The 15,995-nt window shown below is 43.2% G+C and overlaps 1 protein-coding gene across 1 annotated transcript; it reads left to right on the top strand.

Annotated features, from left to right (window-relative positions):
• The first annotated feature begins 451 nt into the window (after window positions 1–451).
• Window positions 452–2,777, top strand: LOC148342344 (general transcription factor II-I repeat domain-containing protein 2B-like). The gene is made up of 2 exons (XM_088288147.1): window positions 452–462; window positions 1,259–2,777. Exons 1-2 carry the CDS (start codon window positions 452–454, stop codon window positions 2,775–2,777), a joined length of 1,530 nt encoding a protein of 509 aa, XP_088144273.1.
• The last annotated feature ends 13,218 nt before the right edge of the window (window positions 2,778–15,995 follow it).

Raw genomic sequence — 15,995 nt, 5'->3', positions numbered from 1 at the left:
AACATAGTGCTGAGAGACACAATTGTGCTGGTGAGAATAGCAGCAATCCTTGAAGCTTAAAAAAAAGACACCAAAAAACTGAAGGAACTGACTCTTTGTGGTAAGATGTAAATGTGATTTTGAATAAAATATAAATTTAATTTTGCTAAGCTCTTTTATTGACACTAAGCCAATGTGATCAGTGCCAAAAGAACCATTGTGTCTGAGTGATGATGAGTTTTTTTGTGTTTACATCAAACATTATAAATAAAATTGCCTTTGCCTGGAACAACATTTGTGAACATTATGCTTTTCAGTTGTCTTTTTGTCAGGTTTAAATGCCCTGAATTAGAATTAGAATTAGAATTAGAAATCCCTTTATTGTCATTGTACTCAAGTGTGCAACGAGATTAGAGGGCTCCCCTCTCCTGTGCAATACAACAATACTAAAGGTAACAGCCGAAATAAAAAGATGGCTGAGAGGCCAGGAGGAACCAGACATGGCGTTCATTTTCACCGGCCGGCGGGGGAAAGAGTGGGACAAAGCGGAAGCGAGCAGGCAGCTCCGCGTGACTCCTTCCTCTCTCCTCCTCCCTGCTCTGCTCTGCTTTTGTTAGCTTGACTCAAGAATCACCAGGAGACAAGAAATTAAAATACAATGAACGTCTGTTAATCTAAACTTTAGCAGACCTGGGCATTGCACGGCCCGCGGGCCACATCCGGCCCGCCGGGTGGCACTGACTGGCCCGTATGACAGACCTGGGCATTGTATGGGCCGGGCCACATACCTTTGGTTGACTCTGACCGCGAGTGTAAGGTTAATTGGAAATTTCAAAATAAACATACTTTTTAATTTCACCTCATTCATGGGCTAAAGCTGCACTGCTTTTATTCTGAAATTGTTTTTTTTTTAATTCCCGCACAATGTGCGTCGCACATAATGACGTAATGCGTCTATCAATACATGCGCGCGATTGAATCACAACAAGACGACGTTCGCCCTCAAAAATGTCCGCTCAGGCTAAAAAAAGAAAGGTAGATGCCGAATGTAGAATTTTCAACAAAAATTGGACAGCGAAGTATTTATTTAAGCTGTGTGTTTCGTTTGCGGGGAGCAGATCGCCGTGTTGAAGGACTACAATTTGAGTCAGCATTACCAGACGAAACATGCAGAGAAATATAAAAACCTAACTGATGCTGAAAGAGCGCAGACATCGGAAGCTTTGCTAGCTAAGCTACAAACGCAGCAAGGCTTTTTTACCGGGCTTCATGCATCCAGGGATGCAGCAACCAAGACCAGCTTTGTGATATCCCACAAAATAGCCAAAACCAGCAAGCCATTCTCAGAGGGGGAGTTCGTGAAAGAGTGCTTGGTAGACTCGGCAGCACTAATATGCCCTGAAAAAAAAGCGGCATTTGAGCAAGTCCCGCTGTCCGGGCGAACCGTGACGAGAAGGGTCGAGGACATTGCGGGGAATCTGGAACTACAGCTGCAACGTGAAGTGCCAAGTTTTGATTTTTTCTCCTTGGCTCTGGACGAGAGTTGTGATGTCCGCGACACAGCCCAGCTACTCGTATTTGTCCGCGGGATAACGCCGGACTTCAGGATTACGGAGGAGCTGGCAGCAATGCGGTCGTTAAAAGGGACGACGACAGGGAGCGATCTCTTCACTGAGGTAAATGCTTGTATGGACACGTTGGGACTGAAATGGGACAGACTGGCAGGTGTCACCACGGACGGTTGTCCAAATCTTACCGGGGAAAATGTCGGACTTTTAAAACGCATGCAGGATAAAGTGACTGAAATGGACCCTGATCAGAAATTAGTATTTTTACATTGTATTTTACACCAACATGTGTTGTGCAAATCAGTGCTAAAAATTAACCATGATATCGATGTTGTTACAAAAATAGTTAACTTCATCAGGGCGCGGGCACTGAATCACAGACAGTTTGTCACACTTCTGGAGGAGCATGAGAGTGAGCACAGTGACATTGGCTACCACACTTCTGTGAGATGGCTCAGCCTGGGCAAAGTGTTAAAAGGAGTCTGGGATCTGAAAGCAGAAATCCAGGAGTTTTGTGAGACAAAAGGCAAGGCCATCCCAGAGTTTGCAGATGAGGTCTGGATGGCAGATTTCGCATTTGCTGTTGATGTGACTGCACTGATGAATGAACTGAACACCAAGCTGCAAGGCAAGGGCCTTTTTGTACATGAAATGCACACCTTGGTGAAGGCTTTCATGAGAAAGATACAGATTCTTTCAAGACAACTGGAGAGCAACACTCTCACTCACATGCAAACCCTGAAAGAAGTCACACCATCAGCTGATAACCTCTGCAGGTACTCATCCATGCTAGGAGCATTGCATGGTGAGTTTGCAAGGCGATTTGAGGATCTAAGAACAATGGAGGATGAAATCCACATGATTTCCTCTCCCTTTACCTTCAGTGTGGATGATGCACCCAGTGATGTTCAGCTGGAACTCATTGACCTGCAGTCTGATGGAGTACTGGCAGAGCACTTTAAGTCAGGATCTGTGCTGGATTTCTACTCTTCTCTCAAGGAGGAGAACTTTCCAAACATTAGGAGACATGCTCAGAAGATGTTTGTTCTCTTTGGCTCTACCTACATTTGTGAACAAACATTTTCAATTATGAAGTTTACAAAATCCAGGGACAGATCCTCTCTCACTGATGATCATCTGTCAGCTGTGCTTCGCATCTCCACTTCAGACATTCAGCCTGACTTTGATGCACTTGTTAAAGCCCAGCAGAGATTAGATTTCTCTCACTGAACAAGAAAAATGAACATTGAAACACCAAATGAGGCAGTTAGACCACAAATGTAGGCATGTTACTGTAAGGCACCAGATAACAATGAACTGGGACACTTTCTCTCAAAATCACAGTTCAGTGACAGTCAATATGTTGTATCTTGCTAAATGTTTGGTGCAAAAAGACAATATTGTGATGTCTTTAAAATGCTCAGAACCTTTACACAACTATCCAACAGTATATGGAACTCAAAATGTGTTTTGAAGTGAATGTGACAGAATATGTTTACTAATATGAGTCACAAATAGTAAAAAATTTTAATATTTTGTCTACCATTGTGTTGAGAAATTTGAATGAATAAATTTTTGTTAGGCAACCTCATTTTTTCAGTTTATTTGGTATTTAGTTTCATTGCTTAACTTTAATATATACTCTTGCCAGCTTGTCAAAACAGTGCTATTTACTGCTTTTTAAAAAAGAAATACAATTAATATTATGCAGAATTGAGTTCAGCCTTTTGGCCCGGCCCTCCACAATATTTTATGTTTCTTATGTGGCCCCATGGAAAAAATAATTGCCCACCCCTGATCTAGGTAGACAAAAACAAACCGGTTCAACATGTCTCTCAGGATGTCATTCATGAGGGCTTGGAACACCGCAAGGGGCGTTTGTGAGGCCAAAAGGCCAAAATGACCCAAGGGAGTGTTGAATGCCGTTTTCCACTCATCACCCTCTTTAATCCGGACCAAATGATAGGCGTTTCTGAGATCCAGTTTGGAGAAGACCTGGGCCTCGCAGAGAGGTTCAAATGACGGATCGATGAGTGGAAACGAGGACTTATTTTTAACTGTGAAATCATTTACGCCCTTGAAGTCTATACAGGGGCGGAGTGAGGAATCTTTCTTCTTAACGAAGAAGAATCCTGCCCCGAGGGGTGAGGAAGAGGGCCGAATGAGACCGGAGGCGAGGGAATCTCGAATGTACGTCTCCATGGCATCCCTCTCTGGACGGGAGATGTTGTACAGTCGGCTGGTGGGTAGGGAAGCTCCAGGGAGAAGGTCAATGGCGCAGTCGTAAGGGCGGTGAGGAGGCAAGGTGAGAGCGAGGTCCTTACTGAACACCCGGGAGAGGTCATGATAGTTGGAGGGCACCGAGGAAAGATCCGGAGGAGTCGTAGCCGGAGGGGAAGATCGGGGAGCCGGGTCAGCGGACAACAGGCACTGCGAGTGGCAAAAAACACTCCAGCTGGTAATGGAGCAGTTTCTCCAGTCGATGGAGGGGTTGTGTTTTTGGAGCCAGGGGAACCCCAGCACTAGGGGAACATGGGGTGAATTGATGAGGTACAGCTGAATGGTTTCTCTGTGGTTACCTGAGATGATGAGTGTAAATGGTATAGTTTGCTGGGAGACCAAGGAAATGAGATGTCCATCCAGGGCCACCACTCTTCGAGGGGAAGTAAGGGGTTCCCAAGAAACCCCCAACTGTTTAGCCAGGGCTTGATCTATGAAGTTGCCATCTGCTCCGGAGTCTATTAAAACAGGGATTGAGAAGGATTTGCTTTGCCATAAGATACTGGAGGGAACAGACATGCGAGGGGAAGAGATGCAATTTGGCTCACCAATGTGCTCTCCTTCATTGGCAAGCCCCGTCTTTTGGCCTAGATGGACAGGCAGCAAGATAATGTCCGGGGTTTCCACAATAAATACACAAGCGATTAGTCAAACGTCTTTGGCGTTCCTGAGCGTCCAGACCAGTCCTTCCCAGTTGCATAGGCTCCTCCTGGCGAGCAGAGGGCAGAAATTGGCCGGGTGATGACGGCTCAGAATGATAGACAGGCGGAACGGCTTTTCCGTCCCCCCTCCGCGATTTTTCTGCACTTCTCATTCTCAGCCGATTGTCAATTTTTATGGATAGTGAGACCAACTCCTCGAGGGAGGTGGGCTCGTCACGGACCGCCAGCTCATCCTTTAATCGTTCGGTCAAACCATTCACAAAAATACCTCTCAGAGCGGGCTCGTTCCATCCACACTCGTTCGCCAGGATTCGAAACTCGATGGAGTAATCCGCTACGGATTGTGTTCCCTGCCGAAGGGCTAGCAATCTGCGGGTCGCTTCGCGTCCTTTGACTGGGTGATCGAAAACCCTCCTTAGTTCCTGGCAAAAATCTGCATAAGAGGACATCACTGGCGAAGACGCCTCCCACAGCGCCGTAGCCCATTTTGCGGCTCTTCCGCGTAACAGGTTAACCATAAAGGCTATTTTGGATCGATCAGAGGGGTAGCTTAGCGGTTGTAAGTCAAAAACTAACGAAGAATTCAGGAGAAACTGACTACATGATCCTAGATCCCCGGTAAATGGCTCGGGAGTAGGAACAAAAGGTTCCTTGCTGCCAAGAGCGGGCATTGCGGAAGCAGAAGGGACCGGGGGAGTGTTTACGGGAGGATGGGTGGAGGGAGAGAGAGATAGGACCTGGGTGGAGAGGTGCGTGATCTTATGGTGTAGATTTTGGACCGATTCCATAAGCTCGTGAAACATTTTTTCGTGGCGGCCGAGCTGCCTACCTTGGATAGATAGGGCTTCTTTGAGGGGATCCGGGGTCGCTGGGTCCATTGTATTGGCCGGATTATTCTGTCACGGGTTGAGGAACCGTAATGGAGAGAGAAAAGGAACCCAAGAGCAACCTGGATATGAGATGGGATTTTATTTGTGCGGAAGCGGGTCCGGAGTTCTGCAGGGCAGGCGAGGGGGCGGTAGACGCGGCGGGAAGCAAGCGCAGGCAGCGGGTCCGCAGGGCGCAGGTCGGGCGATGAGGTGAGAGACGCGGTCTGGTCTTCTCGGGAAGGCGGTGGTGTCACGGGCTTGGGCGGGCAGGAAGAAGGCTTGAGGAAGCACATAAGAGAACGGAGTTATTACGAGCACCAAGGACAGCGCCAACAATGCCAATCTGTGTCGTGCAACTGCGGCCAAAGTACCACGGGTATAACGGGATAATCCGGCGCCTGACTCCTGGCTGCGCTGATCTTTTATGCTGTTGCTGATGAGCTGCAGGTGCACAGGGGCCGGCGCCAGAAATTGCAGGGGCGTGCCTGGGCGTAGAACCAGGAAGTTGCCCAAGCCCTGCAAGACAAGTCATAGACTCCACCAAACATTAAAAGCACAGGACATCACAAAAATCGTGTCATATGACGAAAGCGATGTGCAACAACAAACTATAGGAGACCCAGAGCATGCTGTTAATGCAGTAAAAGAAGATAAATGGATTGCACCACTGCTTGTCAATGGGACACTAGTTACTTTTAAAATTGACACAGGAGCAAAAGCAAACAAAATTAATGAAAAAGACTTGAAATCACTTGAAGAGAAACCGGAAAGAGTCACAGACAAGCCCGTGAAATTGAAAACCTACGACAATCAGCCAATAAAAACAAAGGGATGTTGTAGGCTAAAAGTGACAGCAAAGGGAAGACAACACAAATTAACGTTCACAATTGTGCCAAGTGGACTGGAGTCAATCCTTGGAGACAAGACATCTGAAGAGCTTGGACTGGTAAAAGGAATTTACCAAATCAACAGCAAGGATGTCAATAAGAACAACAAAATGTTGAAGAGTGAAGGTAGTAAGAGTATTGTGAACAAATACTTTTCTGTCTTCAAAGGACAAGGGACGCTACCTTACACTTACAAAATACAGCTCAAGGAAGATGCTAAACCTGTAGTACATGCCCCGAGAAGAGTTCCAGCCCCTCTCAAAGAGAGATTAAAAAAGGAACTGAGCAGAATGACATGGATCGGAGTCATAGAGAAAGTGGAAGAAAATTCCATCACGTGTGTTAAAAAGGGGAACTCCCAAGAGTTACGTGTTTGCCTCGACCCCAAAGATCTGAATGAGAACATTAAAAGAGAACATTATCAGATTCCCAACCGTGAAGAAATCCTGAGTGACATGGCAGGTGCTAAGTACTTTAGCAAATTAGATGCATCGCATGGATTTTGGCAGCTGAAGCTGGACACCGAAAGCAGCAGGTACACCACCTTCAACACACCATTTGGGCGTTTCTGTTTTCTGAGACTGCCATTTGGCTTAAAGTCTGCGCCTGAGATCTTTCACAGAGCTATGGAGTCAATCATAGAAGGTCTGGAAGGAACCCGTGTGTACATTGATGATTTGGTTGTTTGGGGAACACGGAACAAGAACACAATGAGAGACTCGAGGAACTGCTACAAAGAGTTAAAATGAATGGACTTAAACTAAAACGAGAGAAATGTCTAATCTCGTTGCACACTTGAGTACAATGTCAATAAAGGGATGTCTGATTTCTGAAATGTCTGTTTGGAGTTACAGAATTGACACAGCAGATGGAGTGGTGCCAGACAGAACCAAAGTGCAAGCAATACTGGACATGCCAGCTCCAACCGAAAAAAAAGGACTTCTGCGAGCAATGGGGATGATAAACCTCCGGGGCAAGTTCATTCCAAACCTCTCTTCAAGGACAGTCCCTAAGTTTGCTGCTGCATCACAACGTAGTCTTTGAGTGGACGACAAAACATGACAAAGAATGGCAAGATCTAAAGAGAACTGACAACTGAGCCAGTCCTTGCCTACTTTGATCCGTCAAAACCAACCAAAATTTCCACTGAAGCGTCGATGGGCGATGTGCCGTACTGCTGCAAAAGGCGAGAGACACATGGCAACCTGTAGCCGATGCATCCAGGTCAATGTCAGAGACTGAAAAACGCTATGCTCAGATCGAAAAGGAGTCACTGGGTCTAGTGTTTGGATGTGGCAAATTTCACACGGATGTTTATGGACTGCCCACGTTCATAGCAGAGACTGATCATAAGCCACTGATTTAAACTAGGAAGAAAAATCTCAATGACATGACGCCCAGAATTCAACACATGATGATGACATTGCAGCGCTATGATTTTGAGCTAATATACACGCCTGGAAAATACATAGTGCTTGCTGATGCGTTATCCCGAGCGCCGCACCCTAACAGTGACATCAAGGACTGTGTTATGACGGAGGAGGCTGAGGCTCACATTAACATGGTTACAGCCGCGCTTCCTGCTACTGACGTTATGCTGTCAATCTTGAACAAAGTGTCACAATGTATGAACAATGGATGGTCAAAAGGGAACTGCCCTCAGTTTTACCCGATGAGAGCGGAGTTGTGCATGGCGGACGGCCTCCTGCTGAGGAAGGACAGGATTGTAGTTCCACAAGCTATGCCCAAGGACATGCTTCAGCGTCTTCACAAAGGACACCTGGGAGTGGAGAAATGTAAGAGAAGAGCACGAGAAGCCATCTACTGGCCGGGCATTAACAAAGACAGAGAAGAAATGATTCAAAAATGCCAAGTTTGCCAAAAACATCAACACAAACAAGTCAAAGAGCCAATACTGGTAGCTGACCTTCCCACAACTCCCTGGCAGAAGGTAGGCACTGATTTGTTTCATATAAGAGAACATTATCAGATTCCCAAGCGTGAAAAAATCCTGAGTGACATGGCAGGTGCTAAGTACTTCAAATTAGATGCATCGCATGGATTTTGATATTCATAAATGTGTTTGGTTTGCTTTTGTGAATAAAGATTTTACAAAAAACGTTTGAGTAAATATTTATCATCTCATCAATATTTGCACAACAGAGTACTGAGTTTCGAGATCCTCACAATAATAATTCTCAAAATTATATTTCTTATCAATTTAGCTTAGTTAAGGGATATTTTATTGACAATCTAACATCAATATACAAAGACAGAAAAAGAATTGGTGGTGGGGGGGCGCGAATCTTTTTCTTCTTGGTAGGGGCGGGCGTGAAATAATTGAGAAGCACTGCTAGTATATGCAGACATTATATTCATACAATCTTGCAGCCCGAGTGAACCACAGCATTGTTGCAAGTTCGGTAGGAGAAACGTAAACGTCCCACTGTTGTTCCAGCAGCGGCTACTCGGGGCATAGGCGGAAGTGACGTAAGAGCTGACGCGCAAATGTGGCGTTAATTTCGTTTTTTTTTTTATCAACCGAATTAAAATATTATATAAAATATATATTAAAATAGAACAGCCAGGGTCAAAAACAAAACCAGAGGCAAAGAAAGATATTTGAAAAATACGTGCTTTAGCATGACGTCATTAACAAGCGCGCAGCTTCCGAAGGACCTCGACCACATCCACCGACCCGTCCACGCCGGAACAAAAAATCCCACCGCTAAATTCTTCTGGTTTAGTGTGGAACTGACTGTAATTTTCTCACAGGATGTCCGTTGATATTCTAAAGGACTACGACATAATTCATTAAGTCTTTGTGTCCCGATAACCTCATCTTCGCGCGTTGATGCTTTTCGGCGTAGTTAGCTTAGCTTGTTAGCTAGCTAGCCGCTAACGAAAAGAGGCACATGACTCATCGCCAAGCAGAGATCAAGTGCGGATTTTTTGGAATTATCATTTGAAAATGTGTGAAAGAACAACATCCAAGTACAAAGAGGAACTTTGTGGAATAAAAGAAGAGAACGAGCAACATCTTCTACTGCTGGGCGAAGGTTGCAAGCAGCCTCGTGTTGTGCTACACAAAGCAGGTTTGTACACGTCTTACTCTCATTTGCTTTGTATAGAACGACTTTCTTTCGTTAAAAATATGCATCACAACATTAAGTTGTTTGGGGAAATCGTTCAAGGTTATTGCCGCTTTATTTTTAAATATTGCCTTTTACTTGCATGTCTGCTGAACATTTATTTTTGCCAAATGAAATCAGTGCAGAAAATAAATGCCAAAGAATAACCAATAGTGAGGGGTGAACTCCATGTTTTCCCAGTATAAAATTTGAACTGATTATTTAACATTTTCTGTTTTTTATATCTTGTTCAACCAATTCCTTACGGAATGAATTCTGCTTGAATCTAAAATATGTGCACACTGCGGCAAAAACATTAATGGCGGTTGATGAATTTTAGTGGATAAAGCACAAAGGATTTTTTTTTTTAATAAATCAAGTACGTATTGGTCTTATTTATGACATTTTTACTGGCTCGGTCAATGAACCTCCGGTGGCTCTGCACTGTTTTGTGCACATGTGCGTCGATTCACCCCATCCAATCATTTAAAATACATTTAATGCATCCATCCAGGGTTGCACGGATCTCATCAGTGAACAAGCGCATGCTGCAAGGAATGCATCTGCATCTTTAGCTTACTATGGGCTTAAAAAGGGAGAACGTCACAACCCCCTTTTCTACCAACAAGTCCAGGAACATTTAGTTCCTGGTAATAAAGTCCCTGTGGCCCAGGTGGTTTGCATCTCCCCCGCAATTTATAATTCCTGGTAATTTTTGCAAATGACAATGATGACGGAACAATGGGAGGTCTTGTGTTACTTTGTTACTCATTACTGACACCCTGTGGCTGTTAAGCATCATTGCAGTTACAAAATAATTCAGGGAACTCTTATAATATTATGGTGTATCTTAGTCTAATTTGAATATGTATTGGAGAACTTTAATATAAACAGTCATTATTCAAATATGTCAACATGAAAGTCAGAGTGAAAGTGTTGTTGCTTAATGCTTATGTGTAAGAACTTTTACTCTTCAAACGTAATTTTGTTTTAAAATTTATTTCAAAACAGAAATTTTATAAAAATAAAAAGGGTAATGTCGGAACTTACTCGCAGGATAAATGTCATTTTGGGTAAAAAAAAACCCCAAACGTAAATCATACAATAAATAGCGACTCTGATGCCAGGGCCCCTTGAATTTTTTTAGGTATCGAGATTATCATGAAAGCAAAAAGTACCCACGATGAAACTATCTCTAAATGCAAAAAGAAATACTTGTAAACATATTTCGCTTGAAGGATTCCTATTTTATCAATGACATTATGTTGCGATGGCCCCCAGTGGCCCCCATTAATAAGTTAGGGTCCCACAACAGGTGTTCCATCAGACGCACACAATAGCCTGTGTGTGCTAACTTCAGCTCGCTTCCAGAAACGTCTGTGACTGTCAGGAATGAAATCGGGCATCAGCCGCAACGTGCTTCCTTTTTAAATGCTCGTTTATCACAGTTGTGCTGCTCAAGCAGGGATGTCCAAACTTTTTGCAAAGGGGGCCGGATTTGATGTTGTAAAATGTGGGAGGGCCGACCTCGGCTGACATTAACTACATAAAGAACAATATATTCAAACACATTTTAGCAAGTGATTCTGTGTTTCACATTTGCTTTTTTATTTTCATTTAAACCATCAAACATGTATTTTGGTTCATTTGAAACATGAACATCACATGCAATTGAATATTTGCTTTTTTTCTTAAACAGAACTAATTATAGTCTTGAGTGCAAATAATATTTGAACATGAATTATATCATCACGGGAGTTCAATGTTCACAGAATTTTTGAATTACAGAAATGATTATCCACAAGTGCAAGGGCTAATTTGATATATATGACATATCATCAAATATAAATGTTGAATGAACATTTTATTCTGGAATGAAAACCGACAACTTGTCTAAATTTGTGACTGAACAAAACAAAATTAAGTCAGTTATTTAAATGACTTGCCTGCATTAATGTGACGGGTGATACTGAGATCTGGACTGCAGCACAAAGGCCAGGTCTGGCTCAAAGGCAGTGGTATTGATGCGCGAGGTGAGAGTCTGTGAGCCGTGTCCTCACGCGACTCTGATTGAAGTTCATCACCGAGAATGTCTTTTCACACAAATACGTCGACCCAAACAAGCTCAGCATTTTCCTAGCAAACTCTCGAATCTCTCGAAACCTGCCTTTATCCATCTGTCGGTAAAAGTTGTCGAGAGAAAGTTGCCGGTGCCGACTGCGGCTCTCGGAGTCACACTGCAGCTCAATGAGCTCCAGCTGGGCTGGAACATTCTTTGTGTCCACGGAGAAAGGTGATGAAAAAAGAGGATATGCTTCTCAATAGCTGCAAAATTCCGAAAGCGTCGTGTGAACTCTTCAGCCAAAGACTTCCTATCTAATGCGGACTTTGTTTGCGCACTGATATTGCTCTCAGTCAACTTTCCTTTTTTTGTTTATTGTCGCCATTTTAGAAATTGGGGGTAAAGGTCACCCGGGGTGATGTCGCAGAGTGGTACTGCCTCTAGTGGGTAAATTAGGAACAGCAATTAAGAAGAGAGCGAACTAAGCACTGTATATGTGCGGGCCAGAATGTATTAATTTTATTACAGAGGCTGCGGGCCAGATGAAGTTTGACCCCGGGCCGCATTTGGCCCCCGGGCCGGACTTTGGACATGTCTGTGCTAAAGGGAGGTTTACATCGTAGGACGTAATTTTGTGAAATGCCCCCATGGTCCGGTCCAAATCGGGGTCGCACGCATTGATTCGTGTTCGGCAGGCACAAGTCAAGGTAGCACGGTAGAAACAAAATAAGACAAAGTCGCCGCCTGAGGTTTGACTTGGCCAAACCAAATTTGTCTTTTTGTGTCCTGCAGACGTCAGTGAAAACGATCTCCTTTCTGTGAAAGAGGAGCCAGACTGGACTCACATCAAAAAGGAGGAGGAGGAGGAGGAGGAGATCAACAAGTCACCAGTGAACGTTGTCCATATAAAGACTGACGATGAAAACAAGGATGAGAGTGAGGACAAGAGAGGGGCGGAGCCTCCAAGCAGCAGCTCAAGTCATCACGTGACAACAGAAGGCCGGGAGGAAGGATACAACCTCTACGTGGTCTCCCGGACGAGTCGGCGGTCCCCCGTCGACGACGAATGTATCCTGCCGGCACCCATATTACCCCACGACTCGGTCCGGAGGACCGGTCAGGGAGAGGGCGCCGCCACTATCTCTTGCCACCTTTTGGCTATGGCTCCTGCGGTGCCCCCGACTCATTCCCCTCCAGCAGAGGATTTTCGGCGACGCACCTCCCCCTCACAACGGCCTCTCCACCGAGCCACAGAAGGTGATTGTGCTAGCTGGGCGAACCTTGGGAGGTTCCGCCCAGGCGCCAGCCCAACAACAACAACAACAACAACAACAGAAGGTGATGAAGACCACTGGGGGCCATCACAAGCACATAATGAGGACACATTATCAGACGCTCATGACGATGATGATGATGATGATGATGATGATGATGGGCAAGCCAAAGGTGAAGGGGCACATCACACTGACTCATTAACTTCAAAGCTGTCTTTAAAACCGCACACAAGAACACACAGTGGAGAAAAACCATTTTCTTGCTCGGTTTGTGGCAAAAGCTTCTCTCGAAAGTTTCATTTAACAATCCACACAAGAACACACAGTGGAGAAAAACCATTTTCTTGCTCGGTTTGTGGAAAATGCTCCTCGAAAAAGACATATTTAACAGAACACACAAGAACACACACTGGAGAAAAACCTTTTTCCTGTACAGTTTGTGGCAAAAGCTTTTATGTAAAGTCAATTTTAACAGATCACACAAGAACACACACTGGAGAAAAACCTTTTTCCTGCTCAGTTTGTGGCAAGAGTTTCTCTCGGTCTCATTTAATAATTCACACAAGAACGCACAGTGGAGAAAAACCTTTTTCCTGCTCAGTTTGTGGCAAGAGTTTCTCTCGAAGGTCTCATTTAATAATTCACACAAGAACGCACAGTGGAGAAAAACCTTTTTCCTGCTCAGTTTGTGGCAAGAGTTTCTCTCGAAGGTCTCATTTAATAATTCACACAAGAACGCACAGTGGAGGAAAAACCTTTTTCCTGCTCAGTTTGTGGCAAGAGTTTCTCTCGAAGGTCTCATTTAATAATTCACACAAGAACGCACAGTGGAGAAAAACCTTTTTCCTGCTCAGTTTGTGCCAAGAGTTTCTCTCAAAAGTCGCGTTTACGAAACCACACAAGAACACACAGTGGAGACAAGCCATTCAGTTGCAGCGTTTGTTCTAAAAAATTCTTCACTAAACAGAGTGCTGAGAGACACGATTGTGCTGGCAAGAATTGCAGCGATCCTTGAAGATTAAAAAAAGGAAAAAAAATGAAAGAACCGACTCTTTGTGGTCAGATGTAAATGTGATTTTCAATAAAATATGATGAAATTGAATTTTGCAAAGCTCTTTTATTGACACAAAGCCAATGTGATTAGTGCCAGAAGAACCAATCTGTCTGAGTGATGATGATTTGTTTTGGTGTTTACATCAAACATGTAAATAAAATTTATTGCCTTTACCTGGAATAACATTTTTTAACATTATGCTTTTCAGTTGTCTTTTTAATCGTACTTAATGGAAAAGGTGTGAGAAGAAACGGTGCTTATGAAATTGGTGCCTTCGACAATCATCAATAAAATCACTTGTTCCACTTGCGCTGTGTGAAAAGGTGAAAAACTAAACTCGTAGTTGAACTATAAAAAGAACCAGAAAGAGAAACGCAAATAGTCTCGGTTTCTCTTTCTAGGTTGAGCTCTATCAAGCATTTGGGGTTTGTTGCTAAGCAGAATCTCACTTCGGAAAAACTATAATTTTGTCAAATATACAAAATACTCTTTTCATGCTATATTATATTTCTTATACTTTGGATTGCTTATATAATGAAATCGGGAAATATTAAAATTTAAAATTGGAAACCACATACAGACTTAATGCAATTAATAAGAAATATAGAAACATTTTATAAATATTGAACACATTGAGAAGAGTTAATCTTGAAATAAATATTGAAATATAAAAAATACTTAGGTATTAAATTAATTCAATAACCCGACCCCGGAATGAGTGGCAGAAAACGGCTGGATGGATGGAATAATTTAAATTGCACACATATTCAAATGAACAAATATGAGAATATCAGAAATATTCAAGTGTGAAATAAAAAGGTTTAAATTAATATTGATAATTTTACATATTAAAATAATTGAATAAATATTGTATTATTACATAAGAAAGCTTAAATATACATTGAAATAAATAAAAAAAAAGTTGTGTATTTTTAAATGGCCTAATATAGATATGGGAAGTAATTCTCTTTATGAAACTATGAAGGGACTGGAGCTCACAGAAGTGACCAGTCTTGGTTCTGAAGTTCCGATGTAACCAGATACTGCCCTGAGAGAAAATAGGCCTGAGCATTGTTTATGGTGGGGGCAATTCTCTCGCCAGGTCAGTGACCTTCCAGGGTATGGAAGTAATTTAAGGTGGTCACGAGTAGACTGGTCGTATCAACGGGGAGACGCATCTGCTCTCCCTCTGGGGGACTTTTGGAGGGAAATCCCGAAGACTAGCGTGATGGGAATTGCATATGAAACAAGGGAAATTAGATATTCATGTCCTATTTGGGCATTCCCTGTAAGAAGGGAATGTCTGAGAGGGGGCTCAAGTTTTTGGGGAGACTTCTTTTGACATCAGCATGTGACGAGAATAAAATCTTTTTCGAACCAGTTCTTTTCCATCACCAATCCAGCCTTGCTCGGCTGCCTCTCCGGAAGGCAGCAAGGACCCACACTTCAAAGACAAATATACTACATATTGAAAGAAAAATAATACTCAAATATTGAAATAAGTATAGAATTGAATGAATAAACAACAAAGAAATATATACCTCCTGGAAAATATCATTATTTTTAGCATTTGTCAACATTTTTCTTTCTTGCACATTCTTAAACAATCGTAATTTTATTTTACTTTTTAAGTTACTTCAGTGCATTTCACACCTGTGCCTTCAAAGAAGTCCTACTTCGTCCTACTTGAATGAATCCCCATCAAAATACCATCATTTATGACACCACGGCTGGACAAATAATATCCAGAAACACACTTACGCACCACTGAGTGAGTGTTGGACGATATAGCTTCTTTTGAAAGGTCCGACTTGAAAATGTCCTTGCAAGTGGATCTGAAATTAAATCCACACTTTTCCTTCCTTCGGCCATTGTGGTTTAAAAAAAGCAAGAATATATTTTAGATTTTCGAACGGCCGCCAATTACAACTTTTGGGTGTGTTGATTCAGCATAGCGCCGCCCCCTCACGAGTGAGTATCCAATCACAAAACGCGTTCATCACCCTCAGCATAAGGCCAGCGAGAAGGCTCACTGTAACCAACTCGTGATCTGATTGGCTATCGCAACCGTCGAACAAATATGAAAGCTCATTGACTTTGACAGAAGAGATGCTCGCACAATTGCATCTTAAGGCCTCGGAACGCATAATGCACGCTCCTGGTATTGTGAAACCTGCCCAGCAACACGAGCGAGCGGAATTCCGATTGGATTCAAAACTCTCACCTAAA

Source organism: Idiotropiscis lumnitzeri, chromosome 2 (assembly GCF_059441095.1).
Source record: "Idiotropiscis lumnitzeri isolate Australia: NSW breed Sydney's pygmy pipehorse chromosome 2, RoL_Ilum_1.0, whole genome shotgun sequence".
Lineage (NCBI taxonomy): Eukaryota > Metazoa > Chordata > Actinopteri > Syngnathiformes > Syngnathidae > Idiotropiscis > Idiotropiscis lumnitzeri.
Note: the sequence above shows the minus strand (reverse complement) of the source record. Positions and strands in the feature narration are given on the sequence as shown.